General features: G+C 44.4%; 1 protein-coding gene across 2 annotated transcripts in view; it reads left to right on the top strand.

The window, feature by feature from the left end:
* myo1ea (myosin IEa) overlaps positions 1-26,996 on the top strand; it is a 221,810-nt gene that overhangs the window by 129,105 nt on the left and 65,709 nt on the right. For both annotated transcript variants that reach the window (XM_073032934.1, XM_073032933.1), the window contains exons 10-17: positions 5,828-6,024; positions 9,175-9,255; positions 11,789-11,875; positions 13,664-13,750; positions 16,855-17,022; positions 20,089-20,174; positions 20,279-20,360; positions 24,383-24,489. In XM_073032934.1, the coding sequence (XP_072889035.1) occupies positions 5,828-6,024; positions 9,175-9,255; positions 11,789-11,875; positions 13,664-13,750; positions 16,855-17,022; positions 20,089-20,174; positions 20,279-20,360; positions 24,383-24,489 (895 nt within the window). The remainder of the gene's footprint in view (positions 1-5,827; positions 6,025-9,174; positions 9,256-11,788; positions 11,876-13,663; positions 13,751-16,854; positions 17,023-20,088; positions 20,175-20,278; positions 20,361-24,382; positions 24,490-26,996) is intronic.

Genomic DNA, 26,996 nt, shown 5'->3' with positions numbered 1-26,996 from the left:
ATTAGAGAGTTGTCGCTGTGCCTCGGCCAGGTAGAGGTCAGTACGCCAGACAACAACAGCTCCCCCCTTATCAGCAGGTTTTATAACAATTATAGTTTGGTTACACTTGTACATTAGGGCGGTGTAGTTGTGGGCTGATGAACATATCCTGTTTGAAGAAATGGCACTTCATGTAATGGAGAGTACAGTCATTCATTCATTTGATTTATTTTTGCTTATTTTTAATTAATACAGTTTAGCCTTGAAATATAGAGTTATAGTGTAAAACATTGTTTTTGAAAAGGTTAAGGGTGATATGTATTTCAGCAATTGATTTAAAGTTTTATGCAGATACTAGAGTGTGATGTACAGCATGCTTTTGTGAATAGTTTTATGAATGTGACATATATTCATGCAACCGACCATTCTTTAGTTGGCTGAGTGTATACTCTACTTCAAAGCAGGTCAGGCAGCAACAGAGTTGATATTTGAGGGCACCTTCAACTGATGGACCTTCAATTTGCAACCGTCTGGTTCTCTCTGCACAGATACTGCTTAACCTGCTGATTATCTCCAGCATTTTCAGTTTTATTTTCAAATTTCAAGCATCTTCAACCACTGTTTTTGGAAATTGTTTTGTTAAGTGGAGTACCTGCAGCAATACGTGGGGTTCCAGACAGCAACTGTTGAATTTCTGTACTGGATATTCTCTCTTTGCTGAGAGGCATTTTGGGTTTTTTTTTATTCCTTCCTCAGGTGTGCCTTTCCGTCATGTTTCTGTGAGTGGCTATATTCTGTTCCACTTGGACAGTTTACAGCTTTCCCTGCGTGAAGTGTTCTTTTCCTGGGATTTAATAGCTGCCTGAAGCAATCTGCCTTGTGCTGTGCAACATCTGTGCCCAGCATAACTTCAACTTCATTTTACTTGAAGCCAGGACTGTTCACTCCAACCATATGTTGGCTATTTCTGTCACACAAAAAAAAATTTTTTTAAATTTTCATTTTAATTCTGAGAATTTCTGATGATTCCCAGAAGATCTTGCTTGGTCTATGATTATAATTCCAGCAACTTCTTGAAATGTCACTATTGTAACTGTGAACAAAGTCACCAGAGACTCTGAAGCTGGTGGACATAGAAGTCTTTGTCCAGCAAACCAGCAGCAGGCATCGTACTGGAGCCACTCTTGTAAGAAATAGCCTGCCTGACCCAACATTACATGACATCTGAATTTGTTGAAAATCACAGGTAACAGAGGACAATTCTATAGTTACAATGTACCAACAGTGCTTCCTTTGAATTACTTATAATGTTCAAACACCTCAATCTTCACACTAACACTCCAGACACCCAAAATGAATGTTAATCCCCACTGACTCTGGGTTGCATTCATGCACATGCAGACATCTCAGGTGAAGGGGAGTATGTATTTCTTTGTTTGCAATTGACCTAAGTCTGCAGCTCCAAGATTTTAAACTCAATCTACAATCCGTGTTCTGGTCTGGACTGGTTACTGTTGAAATTATATTTGCTGTATTCCATAATTCTAGAATACACCCTAACAGTCACTATGCGTAAGAAGGATGTACTGTAATTCCAGTATAGTAGCATAATTGCTATGTTAGTTGAAATGCAAAGGCTTAGATTGTTCATTCATAAGGAAGTGTTTGTGTTCTATTGGCAACTTAATTAATTAAATTAGATGGAAATATAAACAAGGTAATGGTGATCATGAAACTATAGAATTGTTTTACAGATCACCTGGGTTCACTGATATTCTTCAGCAGTCCAGACTTCAGGACTTCAGGAGGGCACGGAGCAACCACTCTCCGCTGAACATCGACGGCTCCTCCGTTGAGATCATTAAGAGCACCACATTTCTTGGTGTTCACCTCGTGGAGAATCTCACCTGGTCCCTCAACACCAGCTCCATAGCCATAAAAGCCCAGCAGCGTCTCTACTTTCTGCGAAGGCTGAGGAAAGTCCATCTCCCACCCCCCCCCCATCCTCATCACATTCTACAGGGGTTGTATTGAGAGCATCCTGAGCAGCTGCATCACTGCCTGGTTCGGGAATTGCACCATCTCGGATCGCAAGACCCTGAAGTGGATAGTGAGTTCAGCTGAGAAGATCATCGGGGTCTCTCTTCTCGCTATTACAGACATTTTCACCACACGCTGTACCCATAAAGCTAATGGTATTGTGAAGGATCCCACGCACCCCTCATACAATCTCTTCTCCCTCCTGCCATCTGGCAAAAGGTACCGAAGCATTTGGGCTCTCACGACCAGACTGTGTAACAGTTTCTTCCCCCAAGCCATCAGACTCCTCAATACCCAGAGTCTAGACTGACATCTACATCATTTATTATTATATTGTAATTTGTCCTCTACTTTGCCTATTGTCTTGTTTATTAATTACTGTTCTGCCCTGCACTGTTTTGTGCACTTTATATAGTCCTGTGCAGGTCTGTTGTCTAGTACAGATTTTATGTTGTTTTACGTAGTCTAGTGTAGCCTTGTGCTGTCTCACGTAAGGCTGATTTATACTTGTGCGTCGCATCTAAGCTGTAGGTAACGCGTACTCTACACCATACCTACGCTGTACCCTATGCAGTAGGGTGACATGCACCGCTCCAGAAAAGTTACTCCCGCGTCGCGGCGACGCAGACCGCAACAACTGTGATTGGTCCGCTTGGTAGCATCGCATTTTCTCCTACGCATTTCTGGTTGCTTCTTCGCCACCGTGTCTGTAGGCTGTGCGTACGCCGATGCGAAATAGATGAACCAAATCGTCAAATCTACCTGCCGACATGCGAAAATGTTTGAAATGCAATTCCTCGTCCATGTCTCTCTCGAAGAAACTCAACACAGTGGCATAGAAACCCCACCGCCAACTAGCGTTTTGGCGCACACCAACGCATGCTCACTACGGTGTAGAGCGACGCAGGAGTGAAAATCAGGGCTATGGTATAGGCTGCGGTGTAGCCCGTAAACACAAGTATACATCAGCCTATAGTCTAGTGTAGTTTTGTGCTGTTTCATGTCACACCAGGGTCCTGGAGGAACGTTGTTTCATTTTTACTGTGTACTGTACCAGCAGTTTATGGTCAGAATGACAATAAACTTGACTTGACTTGAAGTGATTCTAAACCCAACCTGACTCTAAAGTGTTTAAGTGTAATGCTGATGGGTAATTGGTTTATTGTCACATGTACTGAAGTACATGGAAAAGCTTTTGTTTGTGTGCTATCCAGACAGGTCATAAGTGCATTGAAGTCGTACAAAAGAAGGCAGAATGTGCACTCAGTGGCCACTTTATTAGGCACACCTGTATACCTGCTTGTTAATGCAGTTATCTAATCAGCCAATCATATGGGAGCAACTCAGCGCATAAAAGCATGCAGGCATGGTCAAGAGGTTCAGTTGTTGTTCAGACCACATATCAAAATGGGGAAGAAACGTGATCCAAGTGACTTTGACCACGGAATGATTGTTGGTGCCAGACGGGGTGGTTTGAGTATCTCGGAAACTCCTGGTTCCTGGGATTTTCGTATAGTCTGTGGAGTTTACAGAGAATGATATAGAAAACTAAATTCATCCGGTGAGCAGCAGTTCTGTGGGCAAAAATGCTTTGCTAATGGGAGAGTTTCAGAGGAGAATGGCTAGGCTGGTTCAAGCAGATAAGAAGGAAGAGTAACTTCAATAACAACACATAACAGTGATGTGCAAAAGAGCATCACTGAATGCACAAGACATTGAACATCGAAGTAGATGGGCTACAGCAGCAGAAGACCACGAACATACCAGCAACGGCACTTTCTCAGTTAAAGGGGGGCCTAAGATAGTGGCCACCGACTGTAGTGCTACAGTTACACAGGGAGTGATGTGCAGGTCAAATGACCCAATCAGCTATTCATTTTCTGTCCACAGCATTTAGGGATGGGCACTAAATGTTGGCTTTGCCAGCTATGCCCACATCTGGTGTATGAATAAAAGTAAAGACGTACCCAAAGGGTTAACATCCCTTAGTTCATATTCTTCTTCTGCCTGAACTGCAGTACCTCATGTGTGAGTGGGAATCCAGTGTTGTTTCTTTGACCCTGCATGGACATCCCACGGTATGCTGGTGTGTTCTCGGCCAATCAGTGCCATTCCTGGGTGAGCCTCTCTGCTTTCTACAGGTCTGCAAGGGAGTGGAAGAGCCTGGAATGGTGGAATGGCCAGTACTGGGGGAACGTCCCCTACTCTCAGATGTACAGAATCCACCTCATTCACACTCACATGAATTGCGGAGGGTTTAGGATGAATCAGATTTAGATAGATAGATAGATAGATACTTTATTCATCCCCATGGGGAAATTCAACTTTTTTTTTCCAATGTCCCATACACTTGCTGTAGCAAAACTAATTACAAACAATACTTAACTCAGTAAAAAAAAAATGATATGCATCTAAATCACCGTCTCAAAAAGCATTAATAGCTTTTAAAAAATTCTTAAGTCCTGGAGGTAGAATTGTAAAGCCTAATGGCATTGGGGAGTATTGACCTCTTCATCCTGTCTGAGGAGCATTGCATTGATAGTAACCTGTCGCTGAAACTGCTTCTCTGTCTCTGGATGGTGCTATGTAGAGGATGTTCAGAGTTTTCCATAATTGACCGTAGCCTACTTAGCGCCCTTCGCTCAGCTACCGATGTTAAACTCTCCAGTCCTTTGCCCACGACAGAGCCCGCCTTCCTTACCAGCTTATTAAGATTTTGCAGTCTGCCAGATTATTCTCCAGCTGGTGAAAGTAGGTTCACTGAACTTGTAGCATCACCAGCGCTATTTAATGCATTCCCTGTGAGAGATGAGGTGAAACGGCCCATCGCCCCAGCTGTTCTATGCTCGAGCATAAAACAGGGTGTGACACTGTGGGATCCTAGGGAGTCTCCCGGTCAGTGCTTAACCCTTAACTCCCGGTTAGTCTCCCGGTCAGTACTTAACCCTTAACTCCCGGTTAGTCTCCCGGTCAGTGCTTAACCCTTAACTGCTATCGCCATAGCAGAGTAGTTGTTTGTTATCACACTGGAGGTTTATGCCAGCTTGTTCAGTGGGAACAGGCTGTTGAATTTCTTGATCTGCAGTTGCGATCATTTCAAAAACATTTGGCTTTAATGCACTTTGAAGGTGCTGAGAGATGTACAAATGAAAACTCTTTCTCTTACTGCCCATAACACAGGACAGTGGCAACAGCCCATATCGAGCTCTTGTCATCTATTAATGAGCTCCCTTTATGCGGTGAAGTGAGCTGCTTCAGGGCAGTGAGTATGGTGTCCCAGCAGAAGAAAAGCTGAGCTTTCGTTATGTTAAAGTAAGGAATTCCCGCTTTGATTCTGAAGGAATTAGACTGGAATTCCTATTCTAATCCCTGTGGGCAGGGATTGACAGGCTCTGGTCTTGCATATTGATTTGAGAGCTGACAAAACAATATTATAGCAAATCTAGTCTCTGTATTTCTGTATAAAGGTGTCAGTCTTGTAACGTTCTCTGTCATTATGGTTAGTGAATAAAGCAGCAGGAGATTCTGCATCCACTTGTATGGTGTATTTTATCTAACATGTTGAACTTCTGTGCATTAGTATATGAAAGAGACATTGGTCCTGAAGCAAAGTCTCCCATGTTTGATCGACAGGTGGATATACAGGAAATGGAGGGGTACTTTTGCCTTTATGTTTGATGCAGACATTGTGCCTGTGTTGTGTAGTTCACTGTCCTATGTTCTTTGTACATCGACTGAGCAACGTTCCGTCGATGTACAACGTTGTGTAGTGCTGGGAGAATAAGTAAACTCTCTTTTTGTTTGACAGTCCTGGCATTCCCAGCGTTCCTGCTTGGTATCAACCAGGAGCGACTGAAAGAAAAACTGACCAGCAGGAAAATGGACGGCAAGTGGGGAGGAAAGTCGGAAACCATTAATGTGACGTTAAACGTGGAGCAAGCCTGCTATACCAGGGACGCTCTTTCCAAAGCTCTTCATGCACGCATCTTTGACTATTTAGTCGATGTAAGTACTATCAATTGACCCAGGTGGATCTCTGAAATGAATGGAATTACCTTGGGACATCTGAGCTCCCAGTCAGAAAGGTTGTGTGTGGTGGCAGAGGGAGCATTTCCTAAGGGTTGTTCATCACTGAGCAGCAAACATTTCTTTTCACAGGGCTAACTTAAGCACAGGGTAAAATTGACAACCTTCTTATTCTGACCTGCCCCCCTTCCTTTCTAATCTGAGCCGGAAATGTCGATGGTTTATTCCCCTGCACAGATGCTGCCTGACCTGCTGAGTTCCTCCAGCATTTTCTGTGTGTTGCTCTGCAAATCCCCCTTTTCATTTGTATGCCACACACCTACAGGTGGGTGATCCACAGTAACCTATCTAACCCATGGATTTGGAGACCAGAACCCCATGCAGCCACAGGAGAATGAACACACGACAGGGTCAGGAGCCAAAAGTGAGAGAGGGGACAATGCTCGGACAGGATTTGGATGGCGGCATGATAGAGTCGTGGTTAGCACAACGCTTTACAGTACCTTCGACCCTGGTGCAATCCATGCCACTGTCTGAAAGGAGTTTGTACGTTCTCCCTGTGACCGCGGGGGTTTCCACCGGGTGCTCAGGTTTCCTCCCACAGTCCAAAGGCATACGCGTTGGTAGGTTAGTTGGCCATTGTAAATTGTCCCATGATTAAACTAGGATTCATTTGGGGGACTGCTGGGTGGCATGAAGGGCCTATTCCGCACTTATCTCAATAAATACTGGAATCAGTATACTGACTGAACGTGTCTCGTTTAATGAGCAGAAATACTGTGTTCCACTGTCAGTTGAGCAGAGATCAGCCAGTACGCTACGCTGGTGCCTGGAATCAAAGCTAAAAAGCTTTTTACTCTGTGTGACTCAACAGGGCATTTACTGACGGAGCTTTTCAAAAGAGGGACATATCGTCACTCTCAACCTTTTGTACCATTAGATCAAAGTGCTTTCAGTAGGAGGCACCGTTGTGTGTTACGCACAATTCTCACAAGTACCGGAAATTCAGCAAAAGGGAACAACTGCTCATACCCTAGATCTTCTCCTCACACAAAGAAACTCTGCCAAATAACTTAGAAAAATCATTCAGCAGAAAGAGAATCTCCCCAGATGGTCCAATGAGCAAAGGCGTCACCAGGTATTACAGAGGCCATGCTAGGGACTGGCCTAAGGTAGATAGTGTCACTGGTGGGAGAAGGGAAGTGGAGCTCAATATGGCGAGGTTTAGTGGCCATAAGTTAGAGCAGAAACAAACAGTGGGGATCTCAGAATCAAACAGGGATTGGAAAACTTCTATGGCTCCAAATAGCCTGTTGATATTTGTGATAGAAGATATTTAATACAGAAGAAGGAAATGGGTTGAGATGCTGGTGTCTCAGTAGGAACTGCACCGTCAGGAGACTGGATTATAGAGCAGTGAGCAGGACTGCATGTGGAATAGTTCTGAAGATCTGCCCTTTATAACGAGTTCCCTTCCCTCGTCACCTCCCACATCAGCTGCAACTCAGATTTGGATACTGAAGCTTGCTCTTGTGCAAAGTTTTTGCACATTTTTAAGCAATACTCTCTTTTGGAGGTCAGTAATGCTCCCAAACTACTGTATAGTTGAACAACTTGAAAGCCTGAAAGGCATTAAAAGCAAAATCAAACAGATCATGTTTAATTGCAGGTGTCCTGCTGTCCCATTGTTATGCCACAGGCTCCTCTTTGCTTCTGACAAGGTTTTGTTTTCATTCTGTATGAATGGGGAACTCGGTGCCTGGACTCATTCAATGAGAGGAGTTAAACAATGGACAACATGTGGCAAAAGAACATCTGCAATGACAGCAAAAATATAAAACTCTTCATTGAGTCCACAGGGATCAGTGAAACAGAACAGGCGGGGATGAGTGTGTGCGAGTGTCCTTTGTTTGTGATACTTTTCCAGGGTCTATTGCAAAGTAATTCCCATTCATCTGCTGGTGCATCTATTTTTTCTCAAACTTGTGCTAATGTTTTTACCTATATCTTGAAGTTCATTTTTGCACATTTAGAAGTTGTGCTTAATTTAAGTTTATGTTGACATATTTATTTATTAATTGTGATACAGCACAGAATAGGCCCTTTTGGATCTTTGAGCCACAGCGCCCAGCAACCCCTGATTTAATCCTAGCCTAATCTCGGGACAATTTATAAGGGCTAATTAACTTACGAACCGATACATCTTTGGACTGTGGGCAGAAACCGGAGCACCCAGAGGAGACCCACACGGTCACAGGGAGAATGTAGAAACTCCTTACAGGCAGTGGTGGGGATTGAACCGGCGTCCCTGGTACTGTAAAACGTTGCGCTAACCACTATGCTACCGCGCCGCCCACATCTTGAAATGTGGGGTGGGGGTGGGAAGGAGTACAAGTTGGAAGGTGATAGGTGAGACCAGGTGAGGGGGAAGATGGGTGGGGGAAAGAAATAAGATGGTAGGAGGTGATAGGTGGAAGAGGGACCACCTACACTCGGAGGATGGAGCGAGTGTGGAACAAGTTGCCAGTGGAAGTGGTGAATCTGTGTTCAATTGCAACATTTAAGAAAAGTTTGGATAAATACATGGATGGAGGGCTATGGTTCAGGTGCAAGCCGATACAACTAGGCAGCAGCACGGACTAGATGGACCAAAGGGCCTATTCCTGTGCTGTAGCATTCTGTGACTCTATTCCTGGCACCTGTAGAATTTATCTGCAATGAGGAGAGTAAACGGAGAGAAGAGGGACCTGAATTGATTGCACATGCATGTTTTAATCTAACTCCAGTTTGCGCATGTGGATTGATCCATTCCCTTCAGCTTTGGTTCACCAATCCCTTATCAAGATTCCATTATACTGGCCCTATGTTGACCATTTCAAGTAAAAAATTTTCTCATCTTTCAAAAGATATGACTGACTTATGTACATTTTAATGCCTTCCAGTGACAAGATTCTTAAAAGCTTTGGTTGAAATTGGCGTTTGGGAAATTTGATATTCTTTTGCCCTTTCAGTGAAGGCATTTTGTTTTTATTAGCATTTGACTGAGGCTTTACACACCAGGGTTATACTAAGTGCAGCACAGCTTTCCACTGTTCACGTACAAACATGTGGTTTCGTTCGTCTTTCTAGTCTGTTAACAAGGCAATGGAGAAGGACCACGATGAGTACAATATTGGTGTCCTCGACATCTACGGCTTTGAGATTTTCCAGGTATGTCTTGAGGTTGCAAACTACAAATTGCTTCTGTGCTATTTTTTTCATGTTTCATTCATGAAAATTTTAAGTGTCAACTACAAAATTTGAATGTCACTTAAAACAGACCCACTGCAAATTTTTGACCCTAATAAGAGTGAGTCAATGGAGCGGGATGTGTGAAGTAATTATGTCTATTAGATTTTTATAAATGATCTCTCTTTCAGACTTCAATAAGACCATAAGATATAGCAGCAGAACTGGGACATCTGGCCCATTGCGTCTGCTCTGCCATTTCACCATGGATGATCCAGTTCCCTCTCAGCCCCAACCGCCTGCCTTGCCCACGTTACCCTTCATGCCCTGACCATTCAAAATTCTATCAACCTTTGCCTTGTATTTACCCAGTGAACTGGCCTCCACAGACACCTGTGTACAAATTCCTCCTCACCTCTGTTCGAAGTGGATGTCCCTCTATTCCGTGGCTGTGTCCTCTGGTCTTAGACAGCCCCACTGTAGAAAGCATTCTCTGCACATCCACTCTATCCAGGCCTTTCAGCATTCTATAGGTTTCAATGAGCTCCCGACTCATTTTTTTCTGAATTCCAGATGGCCCAGAGCCATCAAAAGCTCCTCGTATGATAAACCTTTCAATCCCAGAATTATTTTCGTGAACCTCCTTTGAACCCTCTCTGAAGCAAATCCTTTCCAAGATGAGGGGCCCAAAACTGCTCGCAGTACTCCAAGTGAGACCTCACCAGTGCTTTATAAAGTCTCAATATTACATCCTTGCTTTTAGTCCTCTCAAAATGAATTCTAACATTGTATTTGCCTTCCTCACCACCAACTCAACCAGCAAATTAACCTTTAGGGAATCCTGCACGAGGACCCCCCAATCCCTTTGCACCTCAGATTTTTGAATTTTCTCTCCATCCATCTGCCAGTTCTTTGCCTATTCTCCTAATCTGTCTAAGTCCTTCTGTAACCTTTCTGCTTTCTCAAAACTACCTGCCCCTCTACCTGTCTCTGTATCACCCACAAACATGGCCACAAAGCCTTTGATTCCATCATCCAGATCATTGACATATAACCTAAAACATTGTGGTCCCAACAGGCCACTGTGTAACAGCAGCAGTCAGCGGCAGCCAACCAGAGAAGGATCCCGTTATTTCCACTCACTGCCTCCTGCCATGCAGCACATTATTGAAAGACAATAAAAAAGGAAACTGTCTTCTCTTGACATTCAATGGCATTTGCTATCACAGAGATCAACATATTTGGGATTGCTATTGGCAGGGAATAACAGGGCCACCACACAAATACTAGCTATAAAGGTACATGGGTTGGAAAACTTGCCTCTGATTCAGCACTTGGCTGGATGCGTACAGTCATGTAGCGCGTAGCATCCAGAACGAAGGAACCAAATGTCCACTGACCACCTCCTTAAAAATTCCTTCCCTCCACCGGGGTAACCTAGAGCCGAGGCTGAGATGTGGAACCCTGGAAGTACGTTCAGCACAAGGAAGAGGAAAAGAAGCTCATTCCCACCTCTGTGGCCATTTAGGAGATGGAAACAAATGGTGGCTTTTCCAGCAACAGCCTCATCCTGTAAACAAATAAATGAATGGAAATTAGCAGATGACAACTATCGTCTTTCTACTACACCTGCCCCAACACCTCCTTCCTCACCTCCATTCAGGGCCCCAAACAGTCCTTCCAGGAGAGGTAGTACTTCACCTGTGAATCTGGTGGGTTGTCTATTGTATCTGGTGCCCCCAATGCAGACTCCTCTACATCGGAGCGACCCGAAGTAAATTGGAGGACCGCATCTGTCACAAGCGGGACTTACGGTGACCGAACATTTTTATTCCCATTCCTGTTCTGACGTGTCATTCCATGGCCTCCTCTTGTGCCAAGTTGAGGCCAGTCTCAGGTGGAGAAGCAGTACCTCATATTCCGTCTGGGTAGCCTCCAACCTGATGGCACGAGTATCAATTTCTCCTTATGGTAAAAATGTTTCCTCCACCCTTCCTCTTTTCCCCACTCTGGCCTTCTGTCTCGTCTTACCTGCCGATTACTTCCCTCTGATGCCCCTCCTCCTTCCCTTTCTCTTATGGTCAGCTCTCCTCTTCTATCCGATTCCCTCTTCTCCAGCCCTTTACCTTCTCACCAACCTGGCTTCACCTATCACCTTAGAGCTATCCTCCTTCCCCTCCCCCCTTTTATTCTGGCATTTTCCCTCTTCCTTTTCAGTCCTGATGAAGGGTCTCAGCCCTGGAATGTCACCTGTTTACTCTTTTCAAAGATGCTGCCTGACCTGTTGAGTTCCTCCAGCATTTTGTGTGTGTTGCTTTGGATTTCCAGCATCTGCAGACTCCCTCATGTTCTCATTAGCCTTGCATCTGATATAAACTGTTCAAAATGCTTTAAAACCTCACTAAGATAGCAGAGAAATGTCAGGCAAATGTGGGTTTTGTTCCACCACTGATACTAAATAAAATGTTATGTATCACCACTGTCTGTGCTCTCAAGATCTTCTGTTTATTTGTAGAAAAATGGCTTTGAGCAATTCTGTATCAACTTTGTGAATGAGAAACTCCAGCAGATATTTATTGAGCTCACACTGAAAGCCGAGCAGGTACGTGAAACTGTTCGAATTTACTGCGGATGTCGAAGGGGATAGGACCATTCTTTCCAATGTGTTAATAACATCGGGTTTCCATGTTGTTTAGTCATACTTCCTGAAACGTTCCCAGAGTTATGAGCAGTACATTTTTGTAATAGCATGAGCACAAAGCTAAGCATGGAGATATTTTGTTTTGCACTTCATACTGTCCTATTCAGGAAGGTTACATGCTCCTATTCAGCATTGTTACTAATATAATTCTTTTACGATTTTCACCATTTCTGTCCATTTTGCTTTGCTTTGGAATTTGATTGAAATCTGAGACTGGAAGTGTGAAGTCTGATTTCTTTATCTGAGTCGCCGGAACCAGGGCTTTATTTCAGCCGGCTTGAGCCACTTGCTTTCCGTAAATCTCAATTACCTAAACAACAACTATTTGCAACTTCAAAGAATTTCAAGATAATTGAACATTGGCTTCAAATTAATTCCTCTCTTTTTTTAAAGAGAATTGGAGCCAACCTTGCATGCAGGAGAGGATATCAGTATGAATTTACATCTTTGCCCCTATCCACTGACCCTGGACACCCCACTGGAAACTTTAAACTGAACTGACCCTGGGCAGAGGACAGATAGAGCGGCCAAAATCAAACCTTGATTCCGAATGTTGGGTTCTGTTCATTTCGGTTTAGTACACATTTATTTGGAATGCACACATTCCCTGTTATGAGCATGTGCGCGGGGGGGCAGGGATTGTGGGTAAGAAAATGGCTATTAACTATTAACATTAACTATGTTGACTGGTATCTTTGAAATGTGATCTGTCACGTCTTATAAATGGTAAACTATAAACATCCATCAACATAAGAAGAAGATCTTAGACTTTCAAATCTGCAGTGCTTTTCACAAATGTTAACAAAGCACCTTTGATTCTGACTTTTAAACAAACGAGAGCAAACTATTGTTACAAGTATCAAATGTAAGCTTCCTAGTCAAAACACTCTTCATCTTCCTTACCTCCAAGCATATAATTGAGACCTGCTCAATCTGACACCCTACCACAATTAAACAGAGAAGCCTGGAAACCGGTCATACCTTTTACACATTGTGTGATTCCACTTCAATGAAAAATTAAATGTGATGGAAAATTGAGAACATTTTCTTTCCTCTGCACCTCATGCAGTGATGCACAGGATCCCAAAAATGCAATACGCAACAAAATACCAGTACAGGAGTTTGTAAAAGCAGGTCTGCTCATGGAGTTTGCTGCAGGGCCTCTTAATGTACCTGGCTGTATCCCATGGAAAACCACTCCCAACTAGGCCTTTCCCAATAATCTTTTCACCCTCCCACTCCACAACCAGCCCAAATGACCATCTTCCTTTCTCCCTCTGATCTCCAGTATCCTCACTCCTTAATTTCTCTCTCTCTCTCTCTCTCTCTCACACACACACACACACACACACACACACACACACACACACACACACACACTCACTCACTCACTCACTCACTCACTCACTCACTCACTCACTCTCACACTCACTCATTCACTCTCACACTCACTCACTCACTCACTCACACACTCACACTCACTCACACACACACACTCACTCACTCACTCACACACTCACACACACTCACACACTCACTCACTCACTCACTCACTCACACACACTCACACACACACACACACACACACACACACTCTCACACACACACAGTTTGCTCTTGGGAAAGGGCTTGCACCTTTTTAACCCTTGCACAGTAGCTAACTGGTCATTGTGTTGTTTGCCCCTTTAGGAGGAATATGTTCAAGAAGGAATTAAATGGACGCCAATTGAATATTTCAATAACAAAATAGTCTGTGATCTCATAGAGAACAAAGTTGTAAGTATCAGAGCTGATTTCTACACGTACTAAGAATGACGTACAAAATATTTAATCATTTCCCTGCTTCATTGCTCATCAGCAAAGATCACAGTATTGTAGGTATATTTTTGTAATATTTCCAATTTAGTTTATATCTAGGGTAAACAGGTTGGGACCCCACTTATTGGAACTTAGGAATGATGTTACTGACGCAGGTAAGATTTTTACGGGTCTAAACAGAGGATGCTTCCTTTTATTGGAGAGTTTCTGAACCAGGATTCTGAAGAAGTTGGTACAGGAGCCTGAAGACTCAAAGTTTTAGGAACAGCTTCTTCCCCTCTGCCATCAGATTTTCGAACAGACAGTGGACAGTACCTCACTATTGTTTTCTCTTTTTGCATTATTTATTTCATTTAATTTATTTTAAATATATTTCTATTGTAATTTACAGTTTTTTAATGTGTATTCCAATGTACTGATGCTACAAAACAACAAATTTCACAACAGATGCCAGTGATATTAAACCTGAGGGGGCCAGCAACTTTAAATTCCTCCGCATTATCATTTCAGAGGATCTATCATCTGTACCATCACAAAGAAAGCATAGCTACACCTCTACTTCCTTAGAGCTTTGTGAAGGTTCAGAGTGCCAGTTCTATAGATGTGCGGTGGAGAGTATACTGACTGGTTGCTCGCAGCCTGGTATGGAAATGCTGACGCCCTTGAACGGAAAAGCCCACAAAAATCAGTAGATGCAGCTCAGTCCATCGTTAATAACATTCAGCAAGTGGATGAAGCCCTCCCTGCCATCATGCACGCCTACATGAAACGCTGCTGCAGGAAAGCAGCTTCCATCATCACTATCCAGGCCATGCCTTCTTCTCACTGCTACATACAGAAGTCTCGGGACCCCCACCACCAAGTTCAGGGACAGTCATTACCCTCAACCATCATCCTGAACCAGAGGGGAAAACTCACTCTATAACTGAACTGCTCCCACATCTTTGTGGACTCAATTTCAAGGACTCTTCATCACATGTTCTTAATATTTATTGCTTATTAATTATTATTATTTGAATTTTTTTTTGCACTTTAGATTGTAAAAATTTTACTTTGAACTTTGATTCTGACTCGGCCGCCTACAGGATAAGGGCATCCAGTTAAGACTGTGATGAGGGAGAATTTCTTCTCTTAGAGGGCTGAGCCAATGAGATGTGAAATCCAGCAATAGCGTGTGAAATATGCAGAGCATTTAGAAACGTAGGAAGGTAAAACAATCTGCTGTAAATCAGTGCTCTAGTTCAGGATCCTTTATTTCACGGATCCTTGCTAACTTGCTGCAGACTTGTAATGGATAATGAGGTGGTCAATTGCAAATTAGAGCATCATTTTCTGTTAATGAGGTGGAACATGAGGTGTCACATGCTTCAGTGACATCATCGACTAAGCAAGTGATGTCAGCTGAGCCGAGTTAAATCACACTGGAAACTTCCAGTCCTGTTTCATGTTAATCAGGAAGTGGTTTCTGTTGTGTTAGCATCTGCAAAAAAAAAAGCTTTTATTTATGATTTGCGTATAAAACCGGATGCTTGTTGGACTAATTTCTCAGCTGTGAAATTTTGCCAGTTCACTGATTTCCTTTGATTGTGGTGAGACCGACAATGACCCACCCTGTCAGAGGATCGCTTAATCACGATGGGAGCTTTGGGAATTCCATGCATTTGGAGTTCATCGCAAGAGTATGATGTTACTGTCACTTCGACAGTGTAATGTCAACAAGCATTAGACAGCAGAATTTGTCTCATTAGTTTTAAACTGTGCTTCTATGTGTGAGTTGTGTACCAAAAGAGCTTAATACATCTAATCTTCCCAAAATTACAGAGACTTCAGACTGTTGGCTCCCACCCCTCCTTTGTAGTTTCTTTAACCAATGTCTGTAATACCTTACCCAGTCAGTCAAAGATTATTGTCGTATGCACAGATGCAATAAAAAAAACTTGCTTGCTGCCACATCACAGGTACACAGCATCATATAGGTACATTCCCGAATAAAACATAAATTATACACATAAATAGAACAAAGAGAAACAAAGTTCATTTCAGTACAAATTGATGAAAGCAATGACGTAGCTGGTTTTGAACTTGCTGCTGTACATTTGAAGAGAAGATCACAAGGCCTGTGATTTCTGAATGCCTCTGCCTTAAAGTTTACATATTTGCCTTTCTTTTATGTTCGCCTGCTCCAAGGAGCTTTGAAAATGACCACGAAGGTGTTTTGAGATCTGCAAAGCCAATTTCACCCATGATCCTGCTGTTTTCCTAACATTCTACTTCCAAAATCTTGCCATGTTTTGCCTTGTGTTGATCAGGGTTTCCAATCTGCTGCCTTCTTTATAAACCTTTCATCTTGGGAATCATATCTTCCTAGAGAGAGAAAGAAAGTTGTCAACACCTTTTCTTCTGTAGTATGTCCTATCTCATTAAGGTACTGGACAATTTTATCCCCATAGGAAAATCCAATTTTATTATGTGGATTGAAATAAATATTTCAAAGCATGGATTTTTATCTATCTTTGGTATTTGTGCAGGGACTGTTTTCCACTCAGTAAAATATTCACTAAAGGTTGTACAGTTTCCTTCCTGGTTTGTGATACACAAGAATTCCTCAATGATGAGACAGCTTGGTGAAATCGCAGTTGCTGGATGTCGGAGAATCTGCCTCACAAGCCTCATGATAAGCATCATTAGTAGGGAGAATTCTGTGCCACCGAGAGATCCCTGCATCTGACAGGCAGTTTCCTTCACAATGGACAGCAATGTATCAAAAGAAATATGGACATGTACATATTTCTTTTGTGATCAAAGATTATAGGATTGTGAAATATATTACTAAAGGTAGTGAAAAGCTGATAGATTAATTTTTAAAACTAGTAAGTCTGGGCGACTTCTTGTAAACATTTCCAGAACAGTTTCGTGAACAAATTCAGCTCATTTCCATGTTGTGAGCTATCAACTCTGTGCAGTAAGTTTTCTTTGCAAAGTTAATGCAAGGAATTTACTCACCGCTACAGCTTATCGTGATTTGTCTTGGACTGACTGTAGCAATACGCTTTGCTTCACAGAACCCACCTGGCATTTTAAGCATCCTGGATGATGTCTGTGCAACAATGCACGCAACAGGAGAAGGAGCAGACCAGACGTTGCTGCAGAAACTGCAGATGCAAATCGGAACCCATGAGCACTTCAACAGCTGGAACCAGGGCTTCATCATCCATCACTATGCAGGCAAGGTAACCAAGCACAACGAAGGGGGGAGAGTTCACATTGGAATGTGTGCCCTGCGAGTTTCTGTGTGTGACTGTGATCAGAGTTAGTAACACTGCCCTGTGATTGGAATCAGGTGCTGGCCACCACAGCATCCAGAACCCAAGCTGAGAGTGACAACGGGTTTGGGTTTTAGTGTCATAGAGCAATACAGCACAGATACAGGCCCTTCAGCCCAACCAGACCGTGCTGACCACAGTGTCCACACAGCTAGCCCGGATTTCCTGCATTTGGCCCATATCCTGCCTCTCCATATACCTATCCAAATGGTTAGGTTGAGTTGTTCTCCGATCTTGGCAACTCACTTGTGAGCGTGTTGTTGCTACTGGGCAAAGATTTGCACAGCACAAGATTGTTGCTTACACTGGCCATTACAAAGTAGAGAGAACATTGGTGAAGAGCACCAGCTAAACCTGGTGTGGCCCCTCCATTCGTTGTATATCAGTTTGGCATTGAGCTCCATTCCAAACGTGTTTTCCCGAGGACATTCCCAACCTGAAGCTGCAAGAGGAGTGGAGCCCAGTTGGCTTACATGCCCATGATCTCCTGATGAGGGACCCCACTTCATTCGTTTCCCAGGACCCTAAATCCATGGAATTCTCTACCTGTCGTGGTTTTCACTCCACACCAGGCTTGCAAACTCCAAGTCTATCATTACCTGCTTAAACCCTTTTCAACCTCACTGCTAATCTTCACTGAATCTCCAGACTCCTTCTTGCTTGTGAATTAGAAAGCAAAATGCAACTAAGACAATGTCTGTTAACAAGTTATTTGGTGGTGGTGTTAAGATTAGATTTCCCTCTGGTCACTCCTATCTGGTATGTTGCTTTTGTTTTAATAGAATGACCAGTCCTGTGTTTGACTAATTAATTTGTTGACAATATATACTGCAGACATTACATACCAGGAAAAGGTTAAAAGTTGTTGAGGAAACATCATATGACTTACAAAGCACTAAGACTTGCTGGAAGAATGCCAGGACAGTTGTACAATCAGTATTACAATTAGACCAAAAGTGTTAACCCAAGTTTTGGGAAACGCTCTCAACTTGGATTAGAAAAGCTAGGAACTGCCGCTGTCAGCAGTAAATCTGTTACCACAAATAATTTCACATTAATTTTTTTGCAATGTTAGTAAGCCTAAGATCATATGGACAGGCTTCCTGTCCCAGTCTGTCTCTGGGCTTGGCTCCAATTGGAATCCAGTGGTGAAGCCAGTTCTCCATAGGCTCCCCCGTATTACCTTGTAAAACCTGTGTCTCCGATGCAACCCCCTTTACCGTAATAAACAAAACTCAACCTAGAAGACAAGAATGGTAAGAGTTTTTCTCTTATTTTAGCTTAAATTATCTCATTACTTTAAATTAACTTTTTAATTGTGTATTTTCTGATATTATTTTATCATTGAATATTTTATAGTCATTTGGGCCCAAGAGTGGTACGGTAGTGTAGTGGTTAGCACTACAGTTTATAGTACCGGCAACCGGGGTTCAATTCCCATCGCTGCTTGTAAGGAGTTTGTACGTTCTCCCCGTGACCGCATGGGTTTCCTCCAGGTGCTCCCGTTTCCTCCCACAGTCCAAAGATGTACCGGTTGGTAGGTTGACTGCTCATTGTAAATTGTCCTCTGCTTAGACTAGGATTAAATTGGGAGATTGCTGGTAGTGTGTCTCAAAGTGCCAAAAGGGCCTATCCACACTAGATGTCAATAAATAATAGAAGCAAGTAAACTTTCTACAGTCCTGACGAAGGGTCTCGGCCCGAAACGTCAACAGCGCTTCTCCCTATAGATGCTGCCTGGCCTGCTGTGTTCCACCAGCATTCTGTGTGTGTTGTTGTTTCTACGGCATTGACAGTTTTATAGTTGAACCACTAAAATAAGCTTTCAGTGTCAGCACAAATAATTTCAGCCTTTGTCATATTGCTTAACATCTTACTTTGCCCTTTCACTCTTCCGTTCGCCAACAACCATCTGTGATTGTCTGACTAAGATGACTCAGGTGATTAGTGCCTCTGTGGGAATCTGGTCTGGAGCCAGATTTTTCCTCCTCTTGTTGAAGCTGAACGTTCAAGGAGAGTCGGGGAAGCACTCGGCCTTTGATGGCAATTGCTGCGAGAGTACAGGCCGGCAGCCGCACTCACTGGACCCAGGAGGACAGTGCAAGCTCTCTCAACATTTCACCCCTTTCCATTGCAACAACCTAATGAGGAAGGGTGATCTTTCTGGGAGGGTGTATGTGGCTTCAAATCGGTAAAATAGGACATGAATTCTCATACAATCACAGAGACATAAAAGTACTAAAGAGGCCCTTCAGCCCATTGAGTCCCTGTCAGCTATCAACCACCCATTTTTATTAATCATATTTAATTGTTTCTTATTGCCCCACATTTTCATTAACATCCCCCCCCCCCACAGATTCTATCACACACTAGACATTAGGGTAGTGGTTCCCAACCAGGGGTCCATGGACCCCTCTGTTAATGGTAGGGCTCCATGATGGGGGAAGAAAGATTGGAAACCCCTGCATTAGGGACCATTTACTGTGGCCAATTATTAACAGGAACCTGCATGTCTTTGGATTGTGGGAGAAAACTGGAGGACGCTAAGGAAATCCCCCCTCCCCCGGACTATCAGGGAGGCATGCAAACTCCACACTGAAGGACTTGAGGTCAAGATTGCACCCAGGCCTCTGGCATTGTGAAGCTGCAGCCTGAGCAGCTGCACCACCATCAGTTTTGCATTAGCTGCATCAAATTCTGTTTGATGCATTATATTTACTCAGAAGAAATATGAGATGGTTTGCTTTTGTATACAGCTGTAAATAATGGGAAATATTTGTTTATCTGTTAGCTTCATTCTTCTAGCGGGTCAGGTTGAGGAAAACAGATGTCTGGTTTATTCTGAAGATCAGAATAAGCTTCGCTAGCATTAACTGCTGTGACTGTTCATGGAACTGTTTTAAAAATAATTCTTGCTGGACACGTGAATGGGAAAGTAGCGTTCAGGCCATTCAATTTTCCCTTCCCGTCCAGGTGTCCTACAACGTGGAGGGATTCTGTGAGCGGAATCGAGATGTTCTTTTCACTGACCTCATCGAACTCATGCAGAGCAGTGAGCTGTAAGTGGAAGAGGGGCTGGTTTTGTGTGAGCATGCTTTGTTTTGAGCTGAGTGCAAGAATTTGCTTTGCTTGCATGCTAATTTGATCTGTTGCTGCTTCACAGCCCCTTCATTCGTGCACTTTTTCCCGAAAGTCTGCAAGCCGAAAAGAAAGGTCGCCCCACCACAGCCGGCAGCAAGATCAAGGTATTTTCAGCCTTCTCTTCGATGGTCCCTTGGGTTGAGGATAACTTGCTAAGATAAGCCCAGTGTGGCTCTCGTAGAGTCTGGCAGAGCTTTCTCTACTTCCAGCAGTTGCGGACCAAAGGCTCCTAAGAGCTGTGGGAATGTTGCACGCTTCCAAGGAAGCTTTGAGACCATGCTGGGATCGTTTGCTCGCTCCACTCAGTAATATGGTGCTGCAGAGGAGCTCAGAATAGAGTCAGGTATTGGGAATGTGAACGATCTGACTGAGACTCCTGTAGCTGGAGATTTTGGTGTGGGGAAAGGTGCTGAGCTTGTATCCTGCCGGTGGAGTTTAATTTGGAGCCAACATTGAGGGTATCTCGGTGGGCTGCAGTCAGTCCATGTTTTGGAAGCGATCACTGCTGCCCGTCAGTTTCCTGCCAGCATTAGGTCTTGACCTTCAACCTTTTCCTCCAGTGGTCAGAAACTGCCCTAATGCAGTGAAGACAGTGGTGAATTCCGTCAAAATTACCAGTTTTTCCAAAAGAAGCTCCTAAGAGACAGGAAGTAGTCCACTTTATCTAGGGTCACATCATGGATCGTGTCTGAAGTTGGTTTTGTATATATGTACAGGACTTCCATATTAGAATTGGTTCATTATTGTCACATATACCGAGGTACAGTGAAAAACTTACCTTGCGTACTGTTCAGACAGATCCAATCATTACCCAGTGCGTTCAGGCAGTACAAGGTAAAACAGTAACAGAATGTAGCAGGAAGAGTAACAGTGAAGAGAAAGTATAGTTCAGGTAGACAATAAAATGGAAGATCATAGCAAAATAGATTGTGAGGTCAAGAACCCACCTTGCTGTACGAAGGAACAATTCAAAAGCCTTACAACAGCGAAGTAGAAGCTGTCCTTGAGTCGGGTAGCATGTGTTTTCAGGCTTTGGTATCTTCTGCCTTGATGGGAGAGGGAAGGAGACAAGTGTGAGGTGTTGCACTGTGGGAGGACCAGCCAGGGTAGGTCTTGCATGATGAGCAGTAGAACAGAGGATTCTGGGAGTCCGTGAAGTGACATCACAGGTAGGTAGGGTCACAAAGAAAGCCTTTGGCACATTGGCCTTCTCAAATCAGTGCATTGAGCACAGGAGTTTGGATGTCATGAAGAAATTGCGTAAGTCATCGGTGAGGCCTAACTTGGAGTATTATATGCAGTTTTGGTCACCTATCTACAGGATTGAAAGAGTGCAGAGAAAATTTTCAAGTATGTTGCCTGGACCTGAGTTATAGGGAAAGATTGAATAGGTTAGGACTGTAGAAGATTGAGGGAAGGTTTGATAGAGGTATACAAAATTGAGGGGTATAGATAAGTTAAGTATGAGCAGGCTTCTTCCACTGAAGTTGGGTGGGACTACAATCAGAGATCATGGGTTAAGAGTGAAAGGTGAACCGTTTAAAGAGAACATGAGGGAGAACATCTTCACTCAAAGGGAGGTGAGAGTGTGGAACAAGCTGCCAGCGCAAGTGGTGAATGTGGGTTCCATTTCAACATTTCAGAGAAAGTTGGATAGGAAGGCAGTGGTCCAGGTGCAGGTAGATTAATAGCTCAGCATGGACTAGATGGGCCGAAGGGCCATTTTCTGTGCAGTAGTGTCCTATCCACTCCATGACTAAGAGAGAATATTCAGGATTGTTGGGGGGTCTTCGATTTTGCTGACTACTGAGGCAGTGAGAAGTATAGACAGGGTATATTGTGAATTTTCAGTGAAAGCTTCAATTATCAAAATGCTTCCATGAACAAGCCATGAATGGCTTGGGGCTTGGCCTCTGAACATACAGCTGCAGAAGTATCCTCTACAACTCACTGACTGAGCTGGGCGTAAGAATGGCCTTGGAGCAGAGACAACAGAGGTTGAACCATTTTCCAATTTGTCCTGTGTATTATCTCACCTCCAGCCGGAGCCTGTGGGGGGTGAGGTTCAGCTTTGTGGTCAGAAGGGTTGAGAAGATTATTGGGACCAAGAGGCAACCTTTGCTGGGGTTAGGGGTATTACTGCTCCGCAGGCTCAGGTCACAGTTCCCAAGCAGTCAATGAGCAGACAGAAGGGGGAGGTGCGCATTTGCAGCCAGATTTGAGGAGATAGTCCTCCATCTCTCCTAGACGCGTCCATATTGAAGGCTGATTGAAAACAGGCTGAGAACAGAGAAGGTGCCGAGGAGAAAGAACAGAAGGAAGAGAGAAAAGGATGTGAGGAGATACCAAGTACAGGAAATAATGAAGGGCGAGAGAGAGGGAGGTGAGTGTAGGGACAAGGGCAGACTGAGATCAAAGGTGGGGGGAGTAAGGGGAGGGTAGGGGATAGAAAGCCCAAAGTGGGTAATGGGTACGGACTGCTGGGCTTATGCCAGCCCATGTGTTTGTGAGTGCAAAGGTTGTCCCTATGTGTGTAGGACAGCACGCGTTCTCCAGTTCTCTACCTTGCTCTGTAAAGTCTGTGTTGTAACTGATGTGTTAGCAGCCAGGCTTCAACTTCCAGACTTCCAATCAACCTTCAGGCTTCGATCTTCAATAGCGACCCTGGACTAGCTGGTGACAGGACCCTAAACTGCAGACTCGAACACTGATGCCTGCTTCTTGCAAGGACGTTCGATTCCGGGAACCATCGACGTGGGACAGCCGGTCATGCATGGATGCCCTTCGTCACCCATCCTCGCCGCTGGCCTTTCAGCGTAGAGTGGAGGCCTGGACTCAAGTCCACGTCCCTGGCCTTCGAACCTGAAGCATGGTGCAAAGGCCTAGACATAAGGCCTAGGCCTACATTTCCATCCCATAACCGCATTAGCTTTCCCTTCGTCACACGGAGCGCAGAGTGGATACCTAGGCTCCGGCCTGAAGGTTCAGCAGCAGGCCGGCCTAAGCAGAAGCTGAGAACAAATGGCATTCGTGCTGCTAACAGGAGTCACAGAAAACCAAGGTGCAGAAGTGCAGACAGAACGTTCAATTCAACCTCAGTTGTCAGGTGAACTCTGAACTGAGCCTACAATTTCTACAAATTTCCGAGAGCATTCTGACTGGATGCATCACTGCCTGTTATCGAGGTCCAGTGCACAGGATCACAGGAGACTGCAGAGAGCTGTAGGTTCAGCTTGTCCACCATCGAGAGCACCTTCAAAAGGAGGAATCTTTCATTAGCGACCCTTGCCATCCAGGACATGCCCCTCTTCTCATTGCTAACACCAGGGAGGAGGTCCAGGAGCCTGAGGACCCACACAACATTTTAGGAACAGCTTCTTCCCCCCTGCCATCAGATTTCTGAATGGTCCATGAACACTACCTCTCTTTTCCTCTTTTGCAGTATTTTTGTTTGTAACAGAGATTTTTATGTTTTTCACTGTATTGCTGACAAACGCCACGTTTTTTAACATATGATAAACTTGATTCTGATTCTGATCATTTAAACTTTGAAACCGCTGCTTGGTTGCACCTTCATTTCTCTTGGACTCCTGACAAGTTTGTAGGTTATTATTTCTGGCTGTTCCATCAGTTTTGTTTTAATCAACCGCCTGGCAGCTGACCTGTCGTGTGAGTTGGTTTACTGTACACTAACCAAGTGCCATTGCTGTGTGCTGTTGAAACAATGGGCACCCTTCGGTCCTGTTTGCAGGCAGTCAGCCAGCAGCCTTGACCTGTTTAGAGAGACACGTTCACGCTGGTCTGCCCCTTCTCTGGGTTAGAGTCGAGTGGTACTCTATAGAAACGCTCTGGATAGACAAAGTCACTTCAAGCTGATTGATGGGGAAGTTTCTAAGGATTTGAAGTTGGTTTGTAACTTTTGAGCAGAAAAGATTAATGTTGGCAGAGAATCAAGTGTTTCCTGTGCACTTTAGAAAGAAACGTGATCTCTAATTAGTGGTGTAATCCTGGATCGTCTTGTTGGATTTGTTCCGAGCACTGACATCCCTCACACATACTGTCCCTCTCTGAAACCTCAGATTATTGCCTGCGCGCTCTGACCTTAGCGTTGCTTTGTCTGTTTCAGAAACAAGCCAATGACCTGGTGGGCACTCTGATGAAATGCACCCCTCACTACATCCGCTGCATCAAACCCAATGAAACCAAGAAGCCCAGAGACTGGGAGGAGAGCAGGTGAGAGCGAGCAACTCAACCGGCCATCCTAATCACTCTCCCGGTCACCTATCCCTTCTACACTTGTTCCGCTCCATCCACTGAATTGTGTCGGGGAGCGAGTCCCCACTGATCACCCGACTTCTATGTTTTAATTTGGACAGCGCAGGTTACTGCTGGAGGCTGGTGACTGCTGGTCCTGACTCCCGGTTCCCACAGGCACACGAGGAGCAGTGTGGCCTTGGGCGAGGGGACACTGCGACGGTGCCCAGGCGACGGACTAGGCCTGATATCTTCCTGCAGTGTTATATACTGCTAGACAAATGTTACTGCCCCTGCTGTACTGCACCGCCAGTGGCAGCAGTGACTGGGAAAAGGTGAATTTTCTCACCGTCAGCGACAGCACTACTGGTGTGAGGGGGCAGAGTGATTCCCAACATTATCGAGAGCAGGCCTGAACAGGACAGAGAGTCTCAAAGACCTGGGCCTCTCTGCATGGTCTGCCCCTGGGAACTGCTGGTGGTTCTATCGTCAAATAACCAGCATCAGAGTGGTTGTGTATGCACCTTTGGCCTGGTGGATCAATCCAGAGTGAGGGGCCAGGGGCTGGGGTGGGACGCCCTCACCTGACGGGCTGCAATCACGATGATCCCTTAGGCACTTGGCAAAGGCCAGTAAAAAGGAATACGGTGTAAGCGGAGCAGCCTTTGTTGGAGTGGACCGTGCTAGAGTGGTCAGGCTTGGGTGAGATCAGGTGGAGGCTGTAAGCAGCTTTCTAGTAAGTATGTTTTTCTCTTTCTTTGTTAGTACATAGCTGTGTGGTGAAAATAGATCCAGGGTTAGTGGTATATTCTCTGAGTGAGAGGTAGGAGACCTCCAGTATCCCTGATAACTACACCTGCACCAAGTGTGTTACGCTGTAACTGCTGAAAAACCGTGTTAAGGAACTGGAGCTGCAGCTCGATGACCTTCGGCTAATATGAGAGAAAGAAGAGGTGGTAGAACACAGGTACAGGGAGGTACCTAGGTGAGTGTCAGGAGGGGGAAAGGGAGTAGGCAGCGTCCCTCTAGGACTGTTCCCCTCAATAGTAACTATACCGCTCTGGGTACTGTTTGGGGAGGGGGGAATATGGCCTACCAAGGGGAAACTGCAGAGACCAGGTCTCTGGCACTGAGGCTGGCTCTGTGGGCTCAGGAGGGAGAGGGAAAAGAGGTGTGCAGTAGTGATTGGGGATTCCGTAGTCAGAAGAGCAGATGGGAGGTTCTGTGGGTGTGAAAGAGACTCCCGGATGGTATGTTGCCGCCCAGTTGCCAGGGTCAGGGATGAATCAGATCGGGTCCACAGTATTCTAAAGGAGGAGGCTGAGCAACTGGAAATGGTAGTGCATATCGGTAGGAAAAGGCACGAAGTTCTGAAGCGAGATCGTAGGGAGCCAGGTAGAAAGCTGGAAAGCAGGTCCAACAGGGTAGTCATCTCTACGTTGTTCCCTGAGCCACACTCCAATGAGGGTAAGAATAGGATGATTTGGCAGATGAATGTGTGGCTGAGGAACAGCCTAATGTAACATTGTATGGAAATATAATACTGATGCAGACATGTTTTACACACTTAACAATGTGCTTTATTAATGCAACAGATTTAGCTTTTCAATTTTCGTTGTCAGCCAGGTCATATTGTCTGTGAACTCTGTCGGTTGCCGCCATACACTCCAGTATTTGGGTTTTTTTAAGTTTTAGGTTCTCCTGCCTGAGAGCCAACAGCTGTCCGTCGTTTTAAGTTTCTCTAGTCTGTAACTACACAAACGAGCACTTTTACGGCGAGATTCGACACCAAACGTGCCGCTTGTTTTCGGTAGATGTGTCCTGCGCATGCGCAGTAGGAGGAGATTCACCAAAATCTCCATTTCAGTGTGGATAGAGATATTTTCAAAAACGCATAGTGTGGACGCCTATCATTTTTACGTGAAACCGGCGTTTTCACGTCCGGTCTAGTGCGAATGTGGCCTAATTTGACAGGCGGATGGGAACCAGAGTGCTAGGGCTGAGGGTGGGGCCATTGGTATGCAAATAGATGCATTGTGTAGTGAGACTGTGAGGAAGGACAGGCAGATGATGGGACAAAATTGCAGTCAGTGTGGTGTGTGACATGGTGATAAAATCGAAAAGGGTGATGAGTACCGGGCTGAAGGTGTTTTTCTGAATACACGCAATATATGAAAACGGTAGATGATCTTGTAGCACAGTTAGAGATTGGCAGGTCTGACTTTGTGGGCATCACTGATATAGTGATACATACATTGGGAGCTTAATAGCCAAGGATACCCATTGTATCGAAAGGTTAGGCAGAGGGATTGGGTGGCTCAGTTGGTAAAAAAATGAAATCAAATCCTTAGAGAGCAGTGACATGGGATCAGAAGATGTAGAGTCCTTGCTGATAGAGTTATGAACTACAAGGGTAAAAAGACCCTAATGGGAGGTATAAGTATACACAGACCTCCAAACAGTAACAAGGATGTGGGGTACAAATC

The sequence above is a fragment of the Hemitrygon akajei genome, chromosome 30, assembly GCF_048418815.1.
Source record: "Hemitrygon akajei chromosome 30, sHemAka1.3, whole genome shotgun sequence".
Taxonomy (NCBI): Eukaryota; Metazoa; Chordata; class Chondrichthyes; order Myliobatiformes; family Dasyatidae; genus Hemitrygon; species Hemitrygon akajei.
The sequence above is the reverse complement of the archived record's forward strand: the minus strand, read 5'-3'. Positions and strand labels throughout refer to the sequence as shown.